This window comes from Emydura macquarii, unplaced genomic scaffold, assembly GCF_026122565.2.
Source record: "Emydura macquarii macquarii isolate MOO-44397 ecotype Brisbane River unplaced genomic scaffold, CSIRO-AGI_Emac_v2 contig_1146, whole genome shotgun sequence".
Classification (NCBI taxonomy): domain Eukaryota; kingdom Metazoa; phylum Chordata; order Testudines; family Chelidae; genus Emydura; species Emydura macquarii.
Genome location: NW_027131283.1, coordinates 556,576 through 584,369, shown reverse-complemented (window position 1 = coordinate 584,369; position 27,794 = coordinate 556,576). Strand labels below are relative to the sequence as shown.

Genomic DNA, 27,794 nt, shown 5'->3' with positions numbered 1-27,794 from the left:
AAAAATTTTCCTTTTCATAGTTAGATTTGCATTGGGCACTTAGATTTTTTCCTACAAAAATGTCAAAAATGTCGATATTGGTCTATTTAGAAAACGTCTGAAAAGGTCTGCAAAAATATTATGTTTTGTGGGTTCTCAGAAGAAATTTGCCTATCATGATTTCTTATTAAGCTGTGAAGAATGGCAAATTAGGCAAAGAGCACGTAATACAACAATAGTGACTAAGCTACTTTGAAGAATTTGATAAGACTGAATTAATAATGGAGGGCCTAATTCTGAAAAATGCAGTACGTAGTGCTGCACATATCCCATTTTTAATAACATCATTACTAAATTATTACCATCACTTCCGGAGGACTGCACACAGCAGTACTGAAAATATCTAGTTTTTGGTCATGAGCTTTTGAACACTATATACTACACTGCACCCAGAAATAAGCATTAGCAGGATCAGGCCCTAAACTGGGATCATTTTAGTACTGTTGTGTGCAATCTGAAAGAGAAATTAAAAAAAAAAAGTCAAATCAGTGAAAATAAAAGGTAAAGATAGAAGAAAAATACTGTCCATTTTTATCGCTATATTATTTGGAAAATGTTGATGGTAACTGTTCATTGAGATAAGTTAATGGTGTTGCTGAAAGGAATGCAGGAATAATTTTCTTGAAAATTAGCCTTTCTTTCGGCAGTTCAGAGTTGCTCTGATTACATGTAATGACCTATGATACACAAGTTTTTAGCTTACACACACTGAAGGTTTTTGGGGGGTTTTTTATTTTGTTTTGTTTTACTTGAGCAGCAGTGTTGCTTTAAATGTGTAAGATAAATCCTTGCTTTGAAAACAATGTATGATAAATATGCCAGAAATATTGAGGTCTAACTCTCCAATGCCTACACCTTGTTGAAGTCATTTACACCTGTGCAAAATTGGTTATAATATAACTACCAAATCAGAATTTGTCATTCACAGAGGCTTTTCACCCACTTTGCCCAGGAATAAATGAATATGCAAGGCAGCTGAGAATCATGCCCCTAATTTGTGTCTGTGTATGATTACTAGAAAAGAAATCAGAAGATGATTGTGTAGCTATTTAACAGTTATGCTGCTTGAAGTACCAAAAAAAAAAAGTAATCAGATAAAGAAGTTGCTGAAAATTCAGTGTTACAGACAATATTTTAAAAGATCAATTGTACTTCTACAGTCTCTGTTGCTAATGCTAGATTAAAGAAAACCTGTAGCAATTAACTAAAGTGTGTGTGTGGAATGAGAGTTATTTTTTCCTATACATTTTCCCACCTATGCTAACACCAGTGCATCAGCAACAGTGGGAGCAGTAGTGGAAACAGGGCTCTAGTGTCCTACTGGCATTCTAGCCACCTTGTTGTCTGACTTTTCAGAAAAGATGTTCAAAACGCTGGTAGCAGCAGCTGGCCTAGTCTAGAACTCCTACCATTGTTACCAGTGGTATTATATTATTGCTGTATAGTGTGATAAAAGTATATAAGTAGAAGAACCCGGAGATATACACTACAGTATGTACTAACCACTCCTAATGCAGAATGCCTTTTTTGATTGATTTCAGTTTTGTGAAAAATTAGGGCTGAAAAATAAATTAGGGCTGTTTTATAAATCAGACTTGGTGTTCCATATATTTTCAAAAGGCATCCATTCAGCTAGCTTTATTATTGTCATTCCAAACTATAAAAACATTTCCTTTCCTAGGTGCTTCCTCCGTCACTTTGCTGGTCAGAAAGGTATCCTTACCTAAAGTTCATATTGCTTATTTAAGGTTGTAGCCATATAAACTGGAAAATGCTCAAGTTTACAAAATAAAATATTTTATATTGTTTGATTTATGCTCAGCTGTTTAATACTTAAAATGTCATGTTTTCATATATACATGATAGCATTGTTTTGCCTATTCCCAGAGTCCATTTAAGAGCCAGCAAAAAGAAACATGGATTTCTCTTTAAATTGTAAAGGGGAATAAGTCTATGTTTAATTGCATGACCAGTGTGTATATTTGCTTCATCCATGATGCTTGTGCATGTTTGTAGGACAGAAACCTAGTGACAATTCATAGTCTTTCTACAAAATGTCCTTACTGTTAAATATTGACAGCATGCTTACCTAGTTAATCTCTTTTAAATTTATCTAGTTACTATAATTTAGATGATGTGAGCCATGACACCATAAACAAGTTCCTTTCAAACCTTGTTGAGAAATCCCTCATTGACCTGGAATGTTCCTACTGTATTGAAGTTGGGGAGGTAAGACTGATTTATACTTTCTTAAGAATCGCTCAGTAAAAATACAGTAGAGGTCATCTTTAATGCCAATCTGTTGTTTTTCTCAGCAAAGTTTAGTTTGTTTCTGTGTTGCTTTAATTCTCCTATTGTTTACACAATTCCTTAGATTTGCCCTCTGTTAACCCAAAACTCCTGCAATGAGGAGACAATGGGAGACCAACTCCTGCTTTTAGATCTTGAAATTTCATGTCTGACTTCATAAATAGAACCTCTCATGAGGCCACGTATGCTGAAAACTGGGTTTTTCCAATCAATTTGGCAATTGGTGTCAGTTTCAATCTCATTTTCATCACTGTCTATTTTAAAATCCAATCTTAAAAGCTTTTCACCTTTTTTTAATACATTTCATGGTATATTTTCTTTCTCTTCTAACAGGATAATCGTAGCATTGAACCTCTGACATATGGCCGTATTGCTTCTTATTACTATTTGAAGCATCAAACTGTTAAGATGTTCAAGGATCGATTGAAACCTGAATGCAGTGTTGAGGAATTGCTCTCAGTTCTGTCAGTAAGTGATAATTTTTTCTTCATCTTAATATATATAACTCTTAATTCTAAAAGGCCCAAATAACTCAGTGAACCTGCACATACTTAATTAAATAGCATTTCTACCCTGTCCTTGAAATATTTATTGGTCTAGATTGTCTCCAAAGTTTGGTAGTTTTCCATTGCCTCATGTTGAACTCTATCACCTACCTTGTTAGCTGCATGTTAGACAGAAACATGCAGGTGCCATAGCTGAATGTCTGTGTTATCTGATGATAAAGATAGGTCCCAGACTGACTGGGAGTATATTAGAGACCATGTACTCCCACATGTGTAAGTGCCTTCTGAATTGTCGTCTTGTTTCTGGAAGATTTTACTGGTGTAGATTGTGAAAGCAAAATCCAGTTAGCCAAGGGTTGAACTGTCTGAGGATTTTTTTGGGCTCCTCCAAATGAGTTATGAGCTTTACTAATAGAGGTGCTTCCTCCTCCTTACTCGGAGAGGGGCAAATATCCATGAAAGACTTCGCTGAACAGGAACAGAGGTATTGTCACATTAGATGTGAATGGTTGTCTATATTTCAGAAGAAGGGGTGAAATCCTCATGATGGACAATAATCCAAATGGAAAATTTTCCCCATAATGCGAGAAAGTGAATCTGTCGTGTAACAAAAAAAATGAGGTTTGATTGTCATGATATAAATATGTATATAAATATTATTTTGACTAGTGTAACTGAGAATGATGTTCTTATTACCGATATATTTTGAACATCTAATCCTTTATTGGATGCTACGCTCTTTGTGTTGGGGGGAAAAAAGTATTTTTATCAGTTTTATGTTTATTATCTTTCAATGTTGTTGGGATGTCCTCTTGTTCTTGTGCAGTGAGGGAGAGTTGTGGGGGGGAGCCTGACCCTTTATTATTTGCTGTACCTCTACCATATACCCCCAAAGGCTATGCGTACACTGTACACCACTGGCAGTGGTACGTAGGGTATGTGTCGCTACACACTTCGGTAAAAAACAGGCTGTGTCCACACTGTAGCATGTGGCTACACCAGTCAGTGAAAGGCTCTGGCAGGGAGAAGGTAGGAGGGAGTTGCTGGAGCTTTTCTCTACTGCCTTCCCCTCCCAGACCCTTTCCCTGCTGCCACAGTCTTTCCCTCTGGCAAGAAAGGGCTCCAGCAGCAAGGAGGCAGCAGAACACTACACTGTTAAAAATAGCAGTGCTGGTGGGGAAGGCATACTTGAGCATGTTAAGATCCGTGTAGGATACATAGCCACAGGGTTCAAGCATATCTTTAGTCACTTAACCAGAGCCTCACTGTCTACACTGTTGTTTATACTTGTGCCGGCTTGGTATGTAGTGTATGTACTCTTAGTTATCTTTTCTCTCAACTAGGTAGTATAAATCTTTTAAAATCTATCTTCATACGGAAGTCTTTCCACGCCTCTAATCATTTTCATTATCTTCTCTGGTCCTTTTATTTCTGAGAGAGAGAGAGAGAATCAAAAATAAATTGTATTTACTAGGGAACCCAGGAGAAGAGTTTTCCAGGTGAGAGCATACCATAGATTTACCTAACAGCATTATAATATTTATTATTATTATTCTCTATCTTAATTCTCTATTATTCTCTTTCTTAATTGAGGGTGATGGTTTTTTTTGGTTCTAACCACTGTTATCCATAGTGTTGCCCATATGTTTTTCCTTAGTGATTACAATTAATGTAGAATCCATCAGTGTTTAAATTTTTCCTTCCTATGTGCATCACCTTGTATTTATTTATATTGAATTTCATTTATCACTGTATCAGCTAGTTGTCTCACAATCCTTTCTAGTATTGACTAAAATAAACAATTTTGTGTCATTCTCAAATTTTGACTCAATTTTTCACTAGGTCAATAATTGATATGTTAAAATAATGCTGGCCTTATTACAGATCCTTTTTATCTGCCGAGGTGCCGGTAGTAAGGGAAATTTCTTCCTGACCCCAGGTAGTTAGTGATCGATCCAAATTCAAACATCTTCAAACCCTGAGGAATTTCAGACTCAAACTTTGAGGCCCATTTCTCCATAAAAATTTTGCTAAAAATCCAAGATATTGTGCTACATCTTATAAAATGTTTCTTTACATTCTTAAAAGTAAGTGAGACTAAAAATAAAATCAATTAAGGTCCAAATTGTTTTACATGTAAACTTCAAAAGATAAAACAGGGGAAGGGGAGTGTGGAATCCTTATCTGTTAATGTGAATAACCTTTATAGCTGACAGTTTTACTTACTTTTATGCAGATGATGATTTTCATAATTACTGCTTAAATATTGGTCCATCTTTCTTTATTAAAGGTGTAAAATGAGTTTTTCACAATTGGATGCTGTCTTGAAAAGATTAAGCATTTTAACAGAATTATTGTCAAGTTTTTTCTAACCACTATGAATTTAATGAGCTTTCTAATTAAGGCAGTTGCTTCACACCACTATTGTTAACCAATAACATTACATCTGTCTTGCTCCATTGATGTCCTCTTCCTACTTATTGAAACATTTAGCAGTTTTGGCAACAGGGAATTACATGGCATGGGGTAAGTAGTCTAATTAGATGTAAGTGAAAATCCTAGGAGAAAAGGGTATTTAGAAAGTAATTTGAAGAATCTCTTAATGATGCTGGCAATGAAAGCTGTAGCCTATAGTAGAAAAGGCATGTCAACGTTGCAAAACATGATTATAATTTTAATCGTTCTGCTGATGTGACTTTCTTTTAAAGTTTTGACTCTTTGAATACATAAATTAAAAATAACTTCCTTAAACTCTTCTAAAATGTGTCTGCAAAAATCTATAGCTTTTTTATTCATTGTCTTTCAAAACTACAAACTTTACAAAGATTAATTCTGTTGAGTGAAATTCAACAGTGTCATATATGGTGGTGTAATGTAGACATCAACCAGCATTGGTGTGGATTGCAGGCTGAGAAGGCAGAAGTTTGGAAGTGTAAGAGGGAAAGTAATCAACATGAGATTTTAGGGTGGAATTTATTCTGATTTATGCCAAATTAATCAACATTTAATTTACTCAACCATTTGTCACCTGAATGCAGAAATTACTGGGTGAGATGCTTTGACCTGTTTTATTTGGAGGTCAGACTGGATGACTATATTGGTGCTTTCTGGCCTTAAAATCTGTGAATTCCACCAATTGTATTTAAGAGTTCCAGGGTCAGATTTTGCCACATTCCAATATTCCAGATAATTCTGAATCATCTACTGAGTACCTGCAAATTATCTGATGTGGTAAACTGGTAAACAGATACACTGAATCCCTAGCACTGACTGTCTTCCCTCTCTCAGAATAAAAAGTCATTGGCAAAAGCAAGATTTTCTTCAACGTCCATACCAATGACCAAGACAGTTGCTTTCCTGTGTGCCCTGCATCCTGCTCTCATACCCCCTTGGGTTTTATAAGAATATAAGAAGGGCCATACTGGTTCAGACCAATGGTCTGTCTAGCCCAGTATCCTGTCATCCAACAGTGGCCAGTGCTAGACGCTTCAGAGGGAATGAACATAACAGAGCAATTATCAAGTGATCCATCTCCTGTCATCCAGTCTCAGCTTCTGGCTGTCAGAGGTTTAGTGACATCCGGAGCATGGGATTGCACCCCTGACCATCTTGGCTAAAAGCCAGAGATGAACCTATCTTCCATGAAGTTATCTAATTCTCTTTTTGAATGCAGTTATACGTTTGGCCTTCACAACATCCCCTGGCAATGAGTTCCACAGGCTTACTGTGCGGTATGTGCAGAAGGACTTCTTTATGTTGGTTTTAAACCTGCTGCTTATTAATTTCATTGGGTGACTCCTGATTCTTGTTATGTGAAGTGGTGAATAACACTGCCATATTCACTTTCTCCACACCCTTCATGAATTTATAGGCCTCTATCATATCCACCCCCTTAATGTCTCTTTTCTAAGACAGAGTCACAGTCTTTCTGATCTCTTCTTGTATGTGAGTATTCCATACTCCTAATCATTTTTATACCCTTCTCTGAACCTTTTCCAATTCTAATGTATCATTTTTTTAGATGGATGAACCAGAACTGCATGCAGTATTCAAGGAGTTATATAGTGGCATTATGGTATTTTCTGTCTTATTATCTATCCCTTTCCTAATAGTTCCTAACATTCTGTTAGCTTTTTTTGACTGCTGCTGCACGTTGAGCAGATGTTTTCCAAGAACTATCCACAATGACTCCAAGATTTCTTTCTTGAGTGGTAACAGCTGATTTAGACTCCATCATTTTGTAAGTATAGTTGGGATTTTGTTTTTCAGTGTCCATTACTTTGCACTTATCAACATTGAATTTCATAGATTTCAGCTGAAATTGAGTTGGTTTTGTTTCCAGGACGCCTGTAATGTAACTTTGCCTTCGAAGTAAAACTCAGATTCTTCTCCTCACATAACTGACCTTTATTGATATACCTAGAGTTTTTTTGATTACCATGATTGGGTATGGGAAGTGGCCCTGCAGGGTTCTCCCCCCCTCCCCCCCCCTGTGGTCATCTTTTAGATGGTGGCAATCCAGGTTAGCTCAATTGTGAATATGCTGGGTTATGGTGCTTGCTACATTGTTTATTGATGGGAAAACATTAATGAGTTATCACTGAATGGCTGGACTCCCCTCTGGTCGTGTTTGGAGGCTGTCTCCTTTTATTCCCAAAGGTGGAGATGGTGTAACAGAGATCTAAACTTGGATTTAAGGCATTGAGCTATAATTCTATTAAATCATTTTTGTTGCTGTTGCTCGATCCACTGTTGAGAAGCAGCTATATTAACTCAAGCACAGATATGTGCCTGATTCTTCCTACGGGGAAAGGTCTGGCTGGCTGATTTCTGGCTTCAGGGGCAGATTTCAGAGAAATGAGGACACAGTGATTACAGTCTTGGTGTCCACCAACTCTAGTAAAATTAGAGAACCCATGGGAACCATGAACACCTCCCCCTCCTCCCTCACAGCAGAACCCCCTCCATAGGGGAGGAGTTGTGGCGCTCACTGGTCACCTGAGGATTTTCCTCCTCTTCCCACCCCCCAGAAGTGGTATGGACTTCGACTCAGCACCATCCAACGTTCCTCTCTTTACTCTGTGCTGAGGGGGGCACTCATGGAAAATGAATCTCTAGCGGAGAGAGATGCAGCAAGAAAAAAATTTCAGGAACCTCTGACTTACATGAATAGCTGCAGGATGGGACTTAGCTATCTGACATAATGTGATTAGGTGGCTGGGGAAATGGACAAATGTTTTACCTTTTTGTAAAGACGTCGGATCAGTTTACATTACATAACTCCACAAAATGACAGTTTTCTTGCCATCTTCTAGTTCCTTCGTTTAGCTGCCTGTCATTTGGCTGTCTTTCATTTCTGTTTTTCCCCACAAGAGGGAGATCATTGGGTTCTCTGTGCTTATGCCTAAACCTTAAATGTAAGCTTGGAAGGATTAGATTTTTATCAGTATTTCACAGTGCCACACACAAGCCAACAAAAAAAATATTTCCATCAATGGTAATCAAAATTTATAAATAGGCAAAGAAAGAAAGATGCTGATTGTAGACTTATTAGAGTTTGATTTCAGGATATTTACTTTGTATATTTTGATATGTGATGTTGACAATTTTTGTTATAGCCTTTATAAAGTTTTAATTTTTGAATGTGTCCACTATCATTAAATAATTATTATCTGACTCCCCATAATTTCCTGCAACTATGAAAATTTAAATAGATTAAAAATAAATAAGCTTAAAAAAATTGATATTATTCGTAGAAATTATTTTTTAAAATCGAATTCTACCAAGCAAAAGCAAATTGTGTGCAGGGCATGCTTCACCCTCCCACGCCCCTTCTACTTTATAAACTGGAGGTTTATAATTCTAGGAGACCACAGCAATGATTAGAATAGTACTGTAACTGGGGGGGTATATCCCTTCTTCCAAGTCTTCCAGCTCATCATTCAGGTGTCAACCCCTATTTTCTGCCTGCGGTCTGGCAATATGCTGTCGCACTAGCTCGTGTTGGACTAAACATCTTGGAATCAGACAGAAAACTTGTCACTGGCTTTGGTACCAGATTGTGTGGGCTAGTGAGACAGCTATCGTACTTCCTAGTATTTAAGTACCAAAAGTGAGTGGGAAGTCAGTTAAAAATAGAAAAGGTCTATGATCACCACCTCCTGTTCCAACAGCAGCTATGACTTTCTGTTTTCAGGGTTTATTTCACTGGCTTTTTACTGTCATTCTTTGTGTATTGTATGTCACCATTAGTGCATGCCCTTGGCAATCTGACTGTAGTCATAATTTAAGCATTTGTGAGTGTTTGCGGGATTGTATTAGAATTGAGTAAGTTTTCATTGTAGAACTGGCGCCTTACTCTATATCAGTATGTAAGTTATTACTGCCCTGGTCCTGTTTCTAGGCAAGAACCTTTTGAGGCTAGTTTCACTTAGCTGGGAGGAAAGAAGAAATTAATGAATTGTGAAATAATTTTCTACAAAAACATAGATAGTTTTTCATTTTATTTTCTGCACAAGACACTATAAACACATAATTGGACATGTTATTGGCAAGTAAAAATGCATGAGGCATTAAGGATTTAAGATATTAAGTAATAATTTTATTAAGTCATTTTTGCTTCTGTGCTTTGGACCTATTCATGAAAAATCAGATCGCTTCTACAAAACAAGTCAGGTTCGAAGCAATGCTTATTGATGTATTTAATTTCAAAAGAGGGTAAAGGTACTATTGTGATTTTCTTATGGATATAAATCTACAACTGGACTGTTTTTGGCATGTTGTTGTTTTTAGGGCTGGCTTTTGGTGTAGGGAACTGTTGCTTACAGATACTTTACCACTCAAACTTCATTTCAAATGAAAAAGTAATTAGTCGTGTTAGGCCCTAATCCTGTGAAGGTTTATGCATGTGCTTGACTTAACATACTGTGAGTTAATCCTAGTGGCTTCAGTGGAACTGCTCACATCACACAGTTAAGCACATGCATAAAAATTTGCAGGATCAGGGCTTTAATTAGTATATATCCTGTTCTCTCCATATCCTAACATTTAGATGTTCACCTATGCAGATCCATGTGTAGGCTCAGAGCCTTAGTTGGTATTCATATTTTTTTTCCAAATAGCATGACAATCAAATAATTAATAATTAAGGCTACAGTTTTGTCATGGACATCACAGAAGCCATGAATTTGAATAAAGTCCGTGAAATGGCCCCAAACCGAGTGGTGTTGCGCGCTAGCACATGGGGTTGCAGTGTCACTCAAATTTGGCTATCTGCCCCTCCATCTACTGAGGGGTGGACATGCCAAACCTGAGTGACACTGCAACCCCCTGTGCCAGGTCACAATGCCAGGAGCAAGAAGCTGGGCCCAGCTCCATGGAACAGAAACCACCACTGTAGGATGAGCATGGGGTGGGCTTGCTCTCCAAACCCCTTCCTCGGCTCCTGTGGGCTCCCAGTTCCCCCTTTCTATGACATATTGTTGTTTTCCCACATCTCTGCTGTGAAATGTATTAAAATTTTTGGTGACAAAATCAAAGCCTAATAATAATGTGTAGCAAGTGGAGAAGATAATCCAAACAAGATATTTATGGGAAGGAATAGCTCTAAACAGACATGGAATTATTGTATGTAAGAATCTTTGAATATTGACTTGTTATATTTCAAACATTATGCATATCTTTCATTTCCTGTTTTATAATGATAAAACATAGAATTCAGGTGACTAAAAGTTAAGTATTTTAAACATGGGAACTAGCAAATAATATAGTTTCAATCTTAGTAACGCATAGTGCTGTGCAAACAAGCTATATATTTTTACAAAATTTCACAAAAATATTTACAATTTTATTGTAGGCTATTGTAACAAGCACAAAAAATTGCCTTATGCAAAATTGAAATGAAATGTTTTTTTACTGAAGCATGCAATATGTTGTTATATTGCATGTTACGATGGAATTATGTTCCAGTGTGAAATTTGATGTTCGTCAAAATCAAATTTTGCAGTACAGAATTGTTTTAAAAATCCAGGTTTCTATTCATAAATAGGACCAATTTGATGTAGTTTGGCCACCTGTGACTATTTTGACTACTAGAACTGCTTACTTATGCAAAAGTACCTATCTTCACTATTATCTTGTCCATTGTTTGTCTGCCCTTCCATCTGTTGAATCTTATCATACTCTAAACAATGAGCTCTCTGAGGCTGGTCTTTGTTTTACTCAGTTACACACTGCCAAGTGCAGTGGAGATGCACATACATACATATATATGGAGTCCTAGGCTCAAGTTAAAGGAAAATAAAATACTACAATTTCTGTATTCCATGGTTTTCATATCTCACTGGAGATCTCTAGCTCAACCCTAGTAATATATACTTCGTAGTAGAAAACAGGGAGTTAATTCATAAATGAGATTTACCTTGTTTTTCTCTAGTCCCATAGTTGGTGCAGGCTTGGAACACAGCTCATTCTACAGTACTTGAATATAGTCATTTTTCCAAACAAGATGGCACAGTGAATTTTTCACTGCAGGCATTCTAGTCTGATGACCTCAATTCTGAGTGTCTCCCCAGACATAAGTAATACCATCATTGTTTGATTTTTAGTTCTGGAGCTAACTTTAAACTGAAAACACCTGGTGCTGCCTGCCTTCCCAGCAAAGCACAATCAGTAGGTAAATCAAAATGACAATGCCCACCACTCATGGCTGGCTGACTGGGGCATATTGTATTTTTTTTCTTATAGCACAAGGAGGGAAGTGCTAAGTTAAAAAGCAGAAGAACAAATCTGACTTTTGTGAAATAAAATGTGAGCCCCAGCACTCCTACAGACTCTTTCATCTATGATAAACCGTTTGATAAACAAACGGTTTTTTGCACCTATTACAATCATGTCGTTCCATATCTGTTTCCACTTGTCAGGTAAAAAACCTAAAAAGAATGTTCAAGCAAAGTCAAAATTAAATTCACAGAACCAATGAAATTTTGTTTACAGTGAAAGGTTTGTACCATATGCTTCCTAGCACTTCAGCAGAAAGACGGTAAAGTGGTTAAATACTCCCCATTAATATAGCATAATTTAATTTAAATTAATTTTTTGTTTTTATTGTATTCTAGTATTCAAGAAAAAAAACCTTGTGAAAGGGAATATAACATCACTTTGTTAAATTACTATACAGTCGTATTGTTGATATCTGAAAATCACTTTCAAATTTCAGTTTGCTCATTAAAATATTAATATACATATAGTCTCAGTGGAAGTAACATACCGTTGGTTTTATTGTATAGCTCTGAGGTTAATATTCCAGGTCAATCATTTTATTTCAGTAGTTTGTATTAATAGAGACTATTATTTCTTTTTGTTTTAGGATTTTAATTTGTCCACCTGTGGACAGATCAGGCAGTGGACAAACTTGATGAGGCTGTTAAATCAGAAATAAACAGTGCAGGGGAAAGGTCCGTTTGTAGGATACAGGAGGTCAATGAGGCAGTGATGAGGCTTACTTTTATTAACTAAAAAGATTTTATTTTAATCAAAAGATAGGAAAGGTGGAAAAGAACCCCCCTTGCGCGAAAGGTATAAAATGCGCCGATTACAGGGGGTCTGTGAAACTTACAATCAACAACAGCTAACAGTTGAGAGGGGGCAGCCAGCCCCTGGCAGCTAACAGCTAACAAGTAACAATATCTGATTGACAAATAACAAGTAACAAGTAGCAATTCACAAATAGCAAACAACAGTGTTCAATTGACAAGTAACAAACTACAAAGAGATTGTATTTACAAAGATTAAGCAAGGATACATTATGTTGGCTAGTTTCAGTTTCAAACCGCGCGTTTGCTTTAAATTCTGCAAGCGGGGGAGAGAGCCACTGTGGATGATCAGTTCACAGCGAAGCAGGCCAGTGAAGATGCGTCAGCTCGCCGAACCGACACGCTCAGGAAATACGTGGTGCCAGGTGGGGTTCAGTTTCTCTCCGCCTTCTGCTACCTGGGTTCAAACTTTTATAATTTCCCACGGTTAGCAGGGCTAAACTCCATTGGTGGCTATTTGCTGCATGACCTTTTAGGGTCATGGCTCAGTGTTTAGCCAACCAGGTGTGCATGATTTTCCCGGGCAGGTACTGACTGACCAACCAGGTGATCACAGTTTTCACGGCAGAGACTGACCAGGTACGTGAGGGACGTGCGGCTGTACTGCTGAGTCAACCCTCCCCAGGCTGCTTCTAGGGTGGCATGGATATAGTGGCGCTGCAAACGCCATGTTACAATTCTGTTCCCACAAGGCAGCCATTGCTGTTCCTGGCTCTCATCTTTCTAATAACAATCCCATAATCCTGAGCATGCTACATTTGTCCATCTATTAGGCTTCAGGGATGGTATTTCTTCCCATTCAATGGTTAGGTCTGTAGCAATGCTATTAAATGGAGGGAAAATTAAGTTGAAGTGAGAGTTGGTCCTTTGTGAGTGGCAGCTGTCAGTGGGGAAGCCAGCCAGTGGGCTAGTTTAAATGGCCAGAGATTTCCTTTGCAGAACTACTGAAAGGGGCCTTGCTAGATTAAACAAGCTTCCTTCCTGCTCTCATCACCTGGGAATTTTTCCTCCACTTATTCTCACATCTGTTGTGTTTTCCTGCATGATGATGTATGCTCACCAATGGGTGATTTTGGTGGTTTTATAAAAGCAAGCTGGTGCACTGTCTCCCTGGCTCATTTTCTTACTTTGTGTTGTGTTTCCCTTCAGCACTTCTGGTATTAGATTCCAGCCATCTCTGAGATCAGGAAGGAATTTCTCACTGCCTGCTATCCTCATTTGGCAGATTTTGGATTGTTTTGCCTCATGAGCAAGCTTTCACTTTCCTCAGGGAGTTCCAGAGACACACTGCACCTTTATACTTGCATCACTGTTTCTGTGCTGTTGTGTGTGAGCTCTTTTGTGCCCAGGAAGATAGTCTTTGTTGAGGAAGCGAGAGGAGCAGCTGGATTAAATGACTCACCATCCCAAGTAGCATATGCTCAGTGGATTTGTACATACTAGTATTCGCAGAGTAAAGCCTCACTATTTGCAACAGATTGGAGGCGCATATCTCTATAAATACACTCGAAGGCTCAGTTTACCAAATTGTGCCAGTGCCTGGTCGCAGATAGCTAGTGTATTACTTTAGACACGAACACTGTTTCATTTATTTACTTCACCTTAAGCTTTACCAGTAGCTGCCAGCCATGGTAGATCGTTGCAGGGACAGGTCATCAACTCCCATGTTCCTGAGGCAAGTTCAGCAAGAACCTGTTTGTTTTTTGTTGATTTGGTTGAACTGCCTATTTAATTAAAGTTGCAGACAATTTTACCCTACACAGGTTTGTGTTTTTACTGTGTAAGTCTTTACTTATACTTGGCATTGCAGTTAGTCATAATAAGGTATCAGTGTAAGTACTATGGTCATGTATCAAAGCATTTGGATAGAATTATTAAAAATGGAATGGGTTTCCTTTGATAATCAAGATGTGTGGCCAGAGTGTCCTGGCAAAACTTGAGTTTTCAAATGTCAAATATCTTTTTAAAAACAGGACAAAAATCATTTTTAAAATGACTGAAACTTCTTAAAGGCTGGTGAAAGAAGGAAGCTCCTTAAAATTTCACTGCAAAAAATGATTGTGGAAATGGCATTGTGGGTCCCATCTCTCATTGACTTCATATCAGAGATGCTCAGCAGTTTCCGGGCAAAAGATATATTTTCCAACAGCTAGTCTTGCAATCTCAGCCTGCAAGCTGGGTTTTTCCTCTCTTGTACACCATGACCAGTAGTTAAAGATTTGCAGGCAAAATTAGGCTCTCCGCTACACTTGTGCAATCCCGGTGTCTTCAGTTTGTGCCTTCCGTTTTCACCTTTGCTTTGGATGTGATTATACAGGTGTAATTAATTGTAATTTAGCAAACAATTCTGTTGATTATGAGCTAGCTGACAGGAGTGAAAAGAAAAATATCTTTTTTGCTTTGTGAAGTAAGCAACTGTTAGTCTGAATACATACAAAGAGCAGATCTATTAAGAAAGAAGGTGCCATTTTTACAGTCACTTTTCAGAGTAGAACCTTGGTTTTAGCAACAAAGATGCCAAACTAATTTTGCTCAAATAATTGCAACTAACATTTATGCAAAACTCGTATCATTTATATCATGATTTAACTCAGGTATCCATGAAAGTAGGATTTTATAAGAGAAATAAATGTTAATTGGCCCTTAAAGAGGGTCAACAACTGTAAATGATGCTAATATTGTCTTTATTTAACATTCATATTTCTCACAGTCATTCTTTTGTTACCTTTTCCTATAGAGCCTTTCTGGCCACATGGTTGTTCAGTATCAGAGACAAAATTTTTAGAAAGCAATCTTTTGTTTAGTAATATGATTCACATAGGGCCTGATATTGGGAAGTGCCCTCAGTTTCCCCACAATTCCTAATCATTTCAACACTTTGCACCACTCGTAGTGTTAAAATAAAATATAGACCATTTTCTACAACCAAAAAGCAAAAATTCTGCTTAAGGTTTTAGAAAAATAGTAAAGAGTTTGTCTAGACCTTTGAGAAGTAAATGATAGTAAACTTGCCTAGAGTGAACAAACAGATCTAGATTTTGCTTAACATCAGCAGCCTTTCCATCCCCTGAAATGTATGTTCTTTTATCTTTAAGTCAAAGTAATTTTTATGGAAGAAGTGCATTATTATTTCATAATTTGATGTAATTTTAATGCCATAACAGACATTGGTAATGTAGATAAATCTGGCACTCCCAGCTGGAAGAATTGGTTCAGAGGAGTAGATATGGGTACCCAAATCTCCTGTGCAGATGTTTCATCTTACTGATCAAACATATTATGCTAAGAAAAATCTTTACCAGAAAGGTGTCATCATTTGTTAACAGATGAGCAAATATGTCTTGGCTGGCAGTGCATTGTTATATGAGGGACCCTGGTTTGCGTTGTAACCTCCTCACTTCTTGGATCAGTGGTGACTTGAACAAATGCAGACAAGAAAGACTGTTCAATAGACTGAGTATTCTGTGAGTGCAGTAAAAACAGAGGAGGAGGAATTGCTATTTGGAAAAAATGGTATTTTAGGAGAATGTAATCTATGGTTTTTTTCATACTACTGCTCAGATTGATCCAATCTGATTACAAATCCATTTGCTGAGGAATTGAAAACCAGTTGGCATATACTTAACAAAGTTAAGCAGGACAGGAGGAGACACGGCTTTGATGCATCAGACCTCCTCCAAAAAAAATACCGAACTGTTGGTCTGGTTTTCAGATCTTAGTGTCTAAATATCTCTCTTATATAAAGCAGGTAACTCGTACATACAACTACATAATTTTGCCTGCAAATGGGTATTTGTGCGCATATTTCCTGAAGTGGAAGCAGATTACTACCAGTCCACTTGGCAGACACACACAAATCCCACTGGCCCTACAGGGTATGGATTAATTGCGGCCGCCCCTCTTTCTTCCCCTCAAGGGAGCCAGGGTAGCAGGACTTGAAAGCAAGATGAGCATCAGGAGGAGGCTCTGAGGAAGCAGGAAGGATGCTCCATCTGCCACCACTGTGGATGCCACTGCTTATCCCAACATGAATCTTGCTACCCTGTGAGCCAATCTTTGGGCCTGCCTGCACAATCACTCCTCAGAAGGCCACCACTAGGCTGAGACAGAGCCCTACCTGGTTGGCCAGCCTGGGAAGTAAAAGGGAATCTCCTGAGCCATTGCTGTGGCTCTGGCCAGCCCCACCCTATTTGCTGCTTGCAACACCACAAAGCATTATGAATAAGAGATGAGGAGTAAAATGTCTTCCTGCCCTGGTTGGACAATTTATACCCACTTCCAGTGGGAAAAGGTGGGGAGCCAATGCAGAGACAGTCTTCAAATCTGCCACCTTCCGGGGAAAGAAAATATCCCATCAAGTGTCTCTCCCCTGGGAAGGTGGAGGAATAGCCAAATTCCCTCCCACAGTAGATCTTACCCAGCCTTTTCTTGTTGAGGTGAGGTAGGCATTTGTACTTGCATGTATTTATTTAATGTGTATTCACGTGAGCACGCCCAGTGGGAGCACACATACATTTGCAGGTACAACTGAGGTACAAAGTCTTGAGAAAGTTAATTTTATACGTCTTAAATTCCTTAATTTATAATATGCTATAGGTTACTAACATGAAATTCAAGCTATGTTTGTCATTGTTAAAAGCACTAAAGAAACTGTAAACAAAATGTAGGTGTCAGTAATGGATTAATTTATTCTCTTGTATATGATTATCTTAATATTTACTATACATGGTCTTATAAGATGTTAATTGTGAATGCTACTTTAGCTATAAGAATGCATGTTTGCTTTCTCTTGATTCACACAGAGCAGATGGATGCTTGACTGTCTGCTAATCCACAGCTGGAATGGTTTCAGCAGTTTCCACGTTGCTGGGTTAGAGTGGCTTTTCTAGTGGACTGAGAGGGCAGCAAGAGAAGGATATCATTATTCATCAGTATCCCAGTGGGATTGCTGCCAGCAGAGATTAATTTTTTCTGTTATGCTTGTAAAACAAGCTCAGGTGGAGTCTCTAATCCTCAGGGCACGGGTGGCAGATCAAGGAAGATGCTACAAAGCTAGTTAATTTTCAGATTCTAGGGGAAACAGAAGCTCTGTTAGATGTATAAATACATGATTGCAAATTTAAGTAGCTCAAATCCAAATGGGATCTTCCCAGACATCTGGTATGGAAAATCTCTGTTTTCTTTGTCTTTTAATAGAAGTTCTTGAAACTTTACACCAGTGCCAAAATATTTGTAACTCTTTTAATTCTTAGTTATCTTTCCTTGTCAGTTTTGGCGGATGCAATCCTTAACATTTCACTCTGTTTCTACATATATTTACAAGCTGAGAGAAAAAAAAGATAGAACAGCCTTCCCCAGACAGTTTGCCCCATGCCAACTTCAGTCTCCCCTGCCTCAGCATTAATTTGTATCTCATGAGTTCTTCAAAATTTTGGGGCAGATCCTCAGATGATGTAAATCCACATAGCTCTATGGAAGTCAGTGGAGATATGCCAGATTTAACCAGCTAAGGATCTGGCCCAATACATTTAGTTGCAGCAGCTGTCACTTCCCCTTACAGTTTTTGGTGTGTTTCTTCTCATTGTGGTTTTTTTTCAAAACTATTTTTGTGTAAGTTTTGTATTCCTGCAAATGAGAGCAGTAGCACTGACTTGCTAATCAGACATTGTGTGAGTAAGTACCTTTATATTTCTCCCAATTCACATTGTTCTTCTGTTATTCCAAGCATGAGTCTCTCTTGAACAGAGGCTGCTAATCATTTTACCACATGATGACAGGTATTCATGCTTCTGGACCTTTTATTCCCTTTCTTCTCTGATCACATAGTTGTCTTGATCCAGAGAGTTTAATCTGGTAGAAAAATGCACCAATGTGCATCTGTGGCTCCCTAATCTGGAAGCTGCCACAGGTCAGCAATTCTGAAATCTATTTTTCAACACACAAAACTTTTACTGATTGACATTGGTGTATACAGTGTGTATGGGCCCCAATCCTGCATGAAGATCTATTAATGCAGATCCCTACCTCTAAGCAGAGTCCCACTGACTCCAGTGGAGTTCAACACTGGCACAGGGATCTGCACTAGAGATCCCAATGCAAGATCAAAGCCTAAAACAGAAAATGATTGATCACTTTCTTGGAGACAGCTTCTAGGAAACTTCTATTCTGCAGTTCTACTATTATGACTTATTACTGTCATCTCAGTCTGCAGGTCAGCCAAATCTGAGCAAACACAGTCAATTCAGCCAAATTCAGCTTCAAAATGCAGACAAATCTCTAAATGGAACTAGAGAAATTTACTTGTCTCATGACAATCATATTTCAGTGCATACTCACAGAGATTTTCTTAATTATGTGTTATCGCTTTGTCAATGTTATGCACTGAAATACTTAAGGCTGAGATTTCAAAGCTACCTAAGGAAGTGGTTCTAAGCTTTTTTCATACCATGACCTCATGTTACAACAGGAGAGAGGTTCAGGTCCCCATCCTAAAAAAGAAAGGAAAGGTGGATCTATTTTTCACCCTAAGGTTGAGAACCCATGGAAAAATTTTTGATCATTTCCCATTGAACTACTGGGAAGGCCAGATCCCTTAGGCAGCTTTGAAAATTTCATCCTAAATTTGCAATGACAAATGTAATACCTTCTACTAGAAAGTTCTTCTTTCTTACATCAGCATTTGTAGAGTACCACAGATATATGTTTCCCAACTATATAAATGCTTCCTCGCTGATTTTGGAGAAGTCACTTTATCAAAGTTAGCTATCCATTTATACCATGTTGTATTCTCCTCAGTATGTGTCGCCATATTTATTGGTCACAATTTTGGTACTGTGAAGGGCATTGCTGAAAGGGGCAATGTGTGAGGAAAGGGAATTCTAAAGTCACAACATTCCCATACTATAGTTATTAAACCAAGGTCCTGTTCTGGGGACCTCTATTTTCTTTAACGATACAGTTTGCTTATGTGAGAAATGATTTTACTAATTTTTCAGCTGATGTTAAAGAAAACATTATAGGAAAAATATTTCCTAAAGGCTTACCAGGATCTCCTAAAGAAGCAGCATTGAAATATCTTTCCCTCACTTTTTATGATGATCATTCCCAAATTTCCATGAGAAACATTATATATTACAGACTGTGAGAATCAAAAATCATTGAGATGTCATTCTTCATTTTTAATATGTGTTAGCAGTGTGCGCATTTTACAATAAGAAAATCTTTTAAAATACAAGTAATTATTTTTAACAAGTATTCAGTTTATCATCTGTAAAACAAGTACAATACAATACAATACTTACTACCGTATCTCAATGCTGCTGTGAAACTTAACGTTTGTAATGTGTTTTGAGGGTTTTAAAAATGCACTATATAAATTCAGATTATTGCAGATTTGACTAGTATGTGCTAAACACATCTTTTTTCAAATATCAGATTATTGTTTTGAACGCCAATTTCTTTCCAGTGTGGAAGCACTTTTTCTCCTAGCATCTCCATGCTGAAGCAAATGTCTGTAATTTAACTTTACACTTAGAAGTATTCTAAGCTTTTGAGTCATTCCCCAATACTGGTAGCTAAAATAGCTGACCTCCTATTGCTCTGTGCACAATGGCAAAGGTCTTTTAGACTCCTGACCCCTGGTCATCAGAAATGCCATCAGTAGTTTGTAGCTTGGACATTTAAGTAAGAGGTGAACTTGTGAAATCTAAACCTTTCAGATGGTTTTAAGCAATCACTGAACTGTTTCAGTGCTCCAACTTGTGCTTCACACGAGATTTCTCTTATTATTTTTATGATGTTTGTAATTGTACAATGAGTGGTGTTTATCAGATGCAGCCATTTAAAAATAAAATCAAAATGTACTACAGGCTCCTCTTTTCCTCAATATAATTCATTTAAGAAGCCTAAGAATCCAGGTATATAATATTCTCTGACCATTGATATTTGTGTTCTTATCAACTAAGTAAATAAAGCCCACTGCTGAAATTTGCAACACTATAAACCCAAAATTAGTTACAAATTAAACTTTAAACATTTCTTTTTGGGGAAAAAAATTAAGGCAAAGATTTACATGACTTACAAAAGATAGATGTGTTCCACAGCTTCTGGTATTCCTTAGAAGTCTTCTGTTCTATCCCTGTTTAGTTTTTAAAACCAGATGAAATGAAAAATATTCAGACCAGCACAGCCCCAGTATTTCAGACACTCAGCTACAGCCTTTTTAATTGCAATGCAATTTGACTCCCATAACATATGTTTCTGCCATTTATTTTTTTAGCTATAAAAAATGTATAGACCACAACTCAGATGGCAAATAGAAAAGATAAAGGAGAACATTTGTTTCAGAAGAAAGGTATTGAGCTGTGCTTGTCTCTCTCTGTTAAAGATCCAAACACGTTAGAAGATTAATACAACTAGCTGTGTTACCAGGAACATGTCTGAAGGACTTTCCTCAGCCTTCACCACTATCCCTGGGGACACCACTGCATGAGTCTGGGATCATTAGAGCACCTGAGAAAAATTAGACATCCATTGTGCTTACTCTGAGAGCATTAAACTTAGATGTGTGTTTAAAGCAGTAAAGAACTTTATAGTACTGTGTATATACTAACTTTATTTCAGACCAAATATTTTCAATTATAGCAAAGCAACTCTTCTTCATTCTTTCCTCCTTTAAAACACCACTAAAATAGTCTTCCTCTGCATCTCTACCGTTAAAGCTATTGTTCATTCCTTTGTCATCTGTCAGCTTGATTACTTCAACCACTTCCTCTGCAGCCTCCCTGCTTCCATCCTTCTACTCCAAATGCTTCTATTCAAAATGCTGCTGCTAAAACCATTTTCCTCGCCTACTGATCCAACCATGTCAGTCCTCTGTTGGAGTCTCTTCACTAACTTCTCCTCACTGTTCATATCTAATTCACACTTTTTAAGTTCAGCTTTAAGGTCTTGCCAAACTCAGCTACTGTCAGTGTGTTTTCTCTCATTTCCTCCTCAGTCTCACTCCATCCAATCCTGCCTCCTGACCACTCCCTTTGTATGTATTATCTAAGGCAGTGGTTCTCAACCAGGAGTACCTGTACCCCTGGGGGTACGCAGAGGTCTTCCAGGAGATTCATCAACTCATCTAGATATTTGCCTAATTGTACAACAGGCTGCATAAAAAACACTAGCAAAGTTAGTACAAACTAAAATTTCATACAAGCAATGACTTGTTTATACTGCTGTATATACTATACACTGAAATGTAAGTACAGTATTTATATTCCAATGGATTTATAATTGTATGGTAAAAATGAGAAAGTTAGTATTTTTTCAGTAATCGTGTGTTGTGACACTTGTGTATTTTTATGTCTGATTTTGTAAGCAAGTAGTTTTTAAGTGAAGTGAAAACTTGGGGGTACGTAGAAGACAAATCAGACTCCTGAAAGGGGTACAGTGGTCTGGAAAAGTTAAGAGCCACTGATGTAAAGTATGTATATGGTACCATAATCACAGTACCTGAGTGTCTCACAAATATATTTATCTTCACAACACACCAGCGAGAAACGTATGAATTACTATTTATACCTATTTTACAGATTGACTAAGCAATTTGCCCAAGGTCACCCAGGAACTCTGTAGCAGAGCAGGGAATTGAACCTCGGCCTCCAAAGCCCCAGGCTAGCACCCTGTCTTTACTTACTTTTCCTTTATCATTTCTTCTTCACTGCTGCCCCTATGCTTGAAATAGTCTCCACCTTCTTGTGCACCAAGAAATCTTCATGTATTTATGCAAATTCATCCTCAGGACAGGCTTTTTCTGCACAGCCTTTCCACAAAAGGAAATTTTGCACCATTTTCAAACCTGACCTGCCTGACTCTAGCCGTATTTGGCCTTAATAGCACAAAAGTGAATAAAACATATATTCTGTGAACATACATAAACTCTATATATAGAGAGAATGATAAATATACCTTGCACCTTTGCTAAGCTTACCTATTTCCTTTGGTAGTTGACCTAACAATCCAACCCTCCACCAAGCTACAATTTGATAACTTCCCCCTAATTTGGAGCTTGGCCTCCCAAAATTACGCCATGAAGTCAGTGGAGCTATAATGGTGTAGAACTGATGTAATGGAGTGAAGAAAGTCTCTGTCCCAAAGAGTTAGTCTAATTAAAAACTTCCATTCTAAATATAAGTGTGTAGTGTGGGGACTTCAGCAGTTTGACAGAAATATCTTTTCTTTTGCCTAGAATGGGAAGCTGGAGAATGTGCATGATATTTGTCCTTAAAACACCTTAGAACTAGTAATGCCCATTAGTACTGTCTTTAATTGGGATACCCTCCTAGACCCTTTATATCTGTAAGAATGAAGAAGCATCTAAATGGATTTTTTAAAACTTTAAAAACATAAATTATATCCTGTGAAACTAAAACCAAAGAACAAACTTTTATGGGCTAGCAATAAAGTCTAATGCTGACCTAATTTTAACTAAAACGATGCTAGCGGGTACTTCTCTAATTTAGTTTTTTTTTAATGTAATCTAATTTTAAGGATAGTCCTGAAATCCAGCTGTTAACCATGTGATCAGTTTTGGCAAGGGTAAAAAAGAGGTGTTTCCTCATGTATATATTAGTTTTCTGCACATAAATCTGTGCTTGACTGAATTCCAACTGCTTGCCAGTACACTTCTGTGTAAGTTTGATGTGTTCCTTATAAATCTGGTTTACACTTGAAATAAAACAAAAATTTGAAAATAAAATATAAAAGTATTGGTCATATAAATATATTTTTCATAAATTAGACCTAAAATGTGAGATATTTTAACTATATGCATGTAGCAATGGCCTGGCTTTGGGAAGAGCACGGGAAGAGGAAGAGAGGGTGGCCAGGAAATTTGTGGTGTTTGTGTTACTTTGTTTTGGGTTTTTTTAATTATAACATAGGCAACAGTAGAGGATTAAAATGTATTGTTAATTTTTTTCAAGCAAATTAATGGAAAATGTGTCTAAACTCCCCTAGTCTGCTTTGGAAATCAATGTTTTATATATATGTAATCATAAGTGAAACAGAGGTATAAACAAACTGGAAATGTGCAGAGAAATAATAAATTTAAAAATGGAAGCTAGCAGAAAAATAAATAAAGAATAGAAATAAGCAGAGACTTAAAAACAAAAAACATGCTGTAAACTAGCATAACTTATTAAAACTCATTGTTGGAAATAGGCATAGGTTAAACAATAATAATTGTCCCTTGTAACGGATTCAGAAAGCAAGGTGTGTGCCCAGCTTCCTATATAGTCTCATATTATTGCTATTACTCTTGTTTTTTCTCTCCCTTTTTCCCTTTGCTGCTTGGTGAGCTCATTGTTCCCTCTTGCTTTAAATTAGGCCCCTGATCCTGCACCTGAATCTGTGTGAGTGGACCTTTGTGCTCACATGAGAAAAGTTACACACAAGTGTTTAAAGTCTTGTCTGCACTGGTGGTGACATGCAGGATGAGTGTAACTACACACCTGAGTGAAAAGCAGGCTGCACCTCACTGCCTTATGAGCTTCTGGAACTGTTCACCACTGCTGGAGCCCTTACTAGTGGCAAGGAAAGGCTTCGGCAGCAGGGAGGCAACGGGACACTACACTGCTAAAAATAGCAGCATAAACCAGGGAGGCACTGCTTGGGCATGTAGAAAGCCATGTAGGGTATATACCCTAAGGTTCAGGCATGTCTTTACTCACCTAAGCAGTGCCTCACGACCTACACTGCTACTTATATCCATGCTGGTGGGGTGCATTGTATGTTCTCTACATGCCACTGTAAGAATAGACATAGCCTGTGTGTTTGAAGACCCCAATCCTCAACTTGCTTACAAAGGCAGACTATAGCATCCATGTGGAGCCCACAGATAGGACAGGGTCTTATATTGAAAACTCTTTGGGGTAGGACCAGTCTTTGCACAATCAATCCCCAATCATGACTGGGGCCTCTAGGTTTTGTAATGCAAATAATAATATCACAGTGGATATTAATTTGTTACCCCCATTTCTAAAATGTACAGGATGTGATTTTTAGATATAAAATGAAACTAAAACACTTAGATATTTTCACCTGGAAAAATCTTCCTGAAATTGAATATTGGCTTACTTTTGAACATTAAATTACACAGAAACAAATTTACAGTGCATTGTATATGAGTGTTAATTGCAGAATACTGTACAAATATATGACAATCCCTATGAAAAAATCAGTTAAAGTTGCAGCATGTTTTATTTTTCTGATTCCATGAATATTTATGTAATATTTGCAATTAATCAGAAATTAATACCTTTATTGGACCAACTAATGGTTTATGTAAAATATGAAAATATGAAATATGAAAATATGAAAATGCAGAACTACTAACTGTGGTATGTAATCTGTCTCTAATTTCAGCCTCTGTGCCAGATAACTGGAGGCTAGCTGTAACTCTGATTTTTAAAAAGGCTTCAGAGGAGATTATAGGCCAGTAAGCCTAACATCAGTACCAGCCAAATTGGTTGAAACTATAGTAAAAAACAGAATTATCAGACACATAGATGAACATAATATGTTGATTTTTGTAAAAGGAAATCATGCCTCGCCAATCTGTTACAATTATTTGAGGCTGTGAAAAAGCATGTGGACAAGGGTGATCCAATTGATATAGTGTACTTAGACTTTCAGAAAGCCTTTAAAAAGGTCCCAAGACCGAACAAGGTTAACAAGACCAAAGGGTCTTAAGCAAAACTAGCAGTCATGGGGCAAGAGGGAAGGTCCTCTCATAGCTCAGTAACTGGCTAAAGATAGAAAACAAAGACTAAGAATATATGGTTAGTTTTCAGAATGGAAATAGGTAAACAGCGACGTCCCCCAAGGATCTGTACTGGGACTAGTGCTGTTCAACATGTTCATAAATGATCTAGAAAAGGGATTGAGCAGTGAGGTGGCAAAGTGTGCTGATGATACTAATTACTCAAGATAGTTAACAGCTTGAGAGTTACAAAAAGATGTCACAAAATCGGGTGACTGGGCAACAAAATGGCAGGTGAAATTCAATGTTAAGTGCAAATTAATTCACATTGGAAAACATAATCCCAACTATACATACAAAATGATGGGGTCTAAATTAGCTGTTACCACTCCCGAATGAGATCTTTGAATCATCGTAGATAGTTGATGAAAAACACATGCTCAGTGTGCAGCGCCAGCAAAAAAGCTAACAATGTTAGGAACCATTAGGAAAGGGTTAGATAATAAGACAGAAAATATCATAATACCACTATATAAATGAATGGTGCCACCCACACCTTGAATACTGCATGCAGTTCTGGTCACCCCATCTCAAAAAGATACATTAGAATTAGAAAACGTACGGAGACAAGCAACAAAAATGATTATGGGTATGGAAGAGCTTGCATATGAGCAGAGACTAAAGACAGAGACTGTTCAGCTTAGGAAAGAGACAACTAAGGAGGGATATGATAGAAGTCTATGAAATCATGAATGATGTGGAGAAAGTGAATAAGAGAATGTTATTCACCCCTTCAATTCAAGAACCGGGGGGGGGGGGGTCACCCAATGAAATTAACAGGCAGCAGGTTTAAAACAACAAAAGTAAGTATTTCTTCACACAACACACAGTCAAGCTGTGGAACTTGTTGCCAGGGGAAGTTGTGGGTGGCCAAAAAATATAATTGGGTTAAAAAAAGAATTTGATAAGTTCATGGAGGATAGGTACGTCAATCGCTGTTAGCCAAGATAGTCAGTTGCTCTAAGCGTCCATAAACCTCTGACTGCCAGAAGCTGAGAATGGACAAAAGGGAATGAATCACTCAAAAATTGTCCTCTTCTGTTCATTCCCTCTGAAGCATCTGCACCTGCCATTGTTGGAAGACAGGAGACTGGGCTAGCTGGATCATTGGTCTGACTTGGGATGGCCGTTCTTATGTTATTTAATTAGCACTCAATAAGTTAATGAAGATAACCTGATTGACATGTGAAATTAAAAACTTTTCTCATCCTTTTCTCATTCATAGCAAATTTTGCTTTAAAAGATTAATATTGGGTAATTCATGGCAATTAATAAATAGTTAAAGACATAGGTAGCAGATTTATAATGAGCTATTTTTCTTTACCATTGGCTTGCTTAGACACAACAAAACGTGTCAGGATATTTTTTAAAAATATATGTAATATTTGTGTTCATTTGAGCAATACAACAAAAATAAACGTAACTCTGGTTAGTCAGTTCCATGGAATTTACCAATATACTATTGCTTTAAAAAAAAAAAAAAAAAAGACTACTGCTTCAGTCCTGGAATGTGAGAAACTAATTCTGGCTTCTTTTAGCTCCTCACTGTTACAAATTAATCAAGTGCTACTTAAAGTCTAGAACTCATTAACTTTTTAAGTTTTACTGTTCCCATGACTGAATTTAAGTTAAAATATAAAGCTTCTTTTAGTTGCTCCTGTTGATCCTGCAATTGTCTACGCTGCACAAGTGTCCTCTTGTCTTAGTTAAATGTAGACAGTGTATGCAGCTGCCTAAAAATAAAAAACTGTAATTTTACAGAAGATGTACTTACAGTATAAATCCACATTTCATCATTCGGTTTATATCAATGGTTTAAGCAAAATATATTAGAATTTCTTGTGAGTTGAAGGGGAATCTGAAAAAATAAATAAGGGCCCTATCCTACAAACACTACTAAGTTTGGTACTTACTATCTTGAGTATCTACCGTAGAGCTCAATCGATTCTATAGTTACTAATATATGTGTTTAGGATCAGAGTCTAATTTAGTAGCAAATGTTTGCAGGAGCCCTAAATTGGGAACTGCCTGTGGCTTTGATTTAAATGAGCTTTAGATCAGGCCTTTTATAACTGTACAACTATTGAAAGGATGAGTTGGCTGAGAAGCTCTCTGGCCCATTAATGTTGATTTTCAATACATCTTGGAACACTGGGGAAGTTTCAGAGAACTGGAAGAAAGTCAATGTTGTTCTAATATTTAAAAAGAATAAACAGCATGACCCAAGTAGTTATAGGTCTGTCAGCCTGATATTGATCTTGGGCAAGATAACTGAATGGCTGATAAGGGACTCAATTAATAAAGAATTAAAGGAGAGTAATATAGGTAATAAAGATAATAAATAAAAGGTAATATAACCAAAGCCAATCAGCATGGGATTATGGAAAGTAGATTTGATCAAACTAATTTAATATCTTTTTTATGCGATTACAAGTTTGGTTGATGAAGGTAATTGTGTTTAATGTAATATGCTTAGAGTTCTGTAAGGCATTCGCTTGGTATCACATGAAATTTTGATTAAGAAACTAGAATGAA

The 27,794-nt window shown here is 37.3% G+C and overlaps 1 protein-coding gene across 2 annotated transcripts in view; it reads left to right on the top strand.

Moving 5' to 3' along the window:
* Nucleotides 1–27,794, top strand: part of ASCC3 (activating signal cointegrator 1 complex subunit 3) — a 479,889-nt gene that overhangs the window by 416,182 nt on the left and 35,913 nt on the right. For both annotated transcript variants that reach the window (XM_067546516.1, XM_067546517.1), the window contains 2 exons: nucleotides 2,157–2,268; nucleotides 2,683–2,817. In XM_067546516.1, the coding sequence (XP_067402617.1) occupies nucleotides 2,157–2,268; nucleotides 2,683–2,817 (247 nt within the window). The remainder of the gene's footprint in view (nucleotides 1–2,156; nucleotides 2,269–2,682; nucleotides 2,818–27,794) is intronic.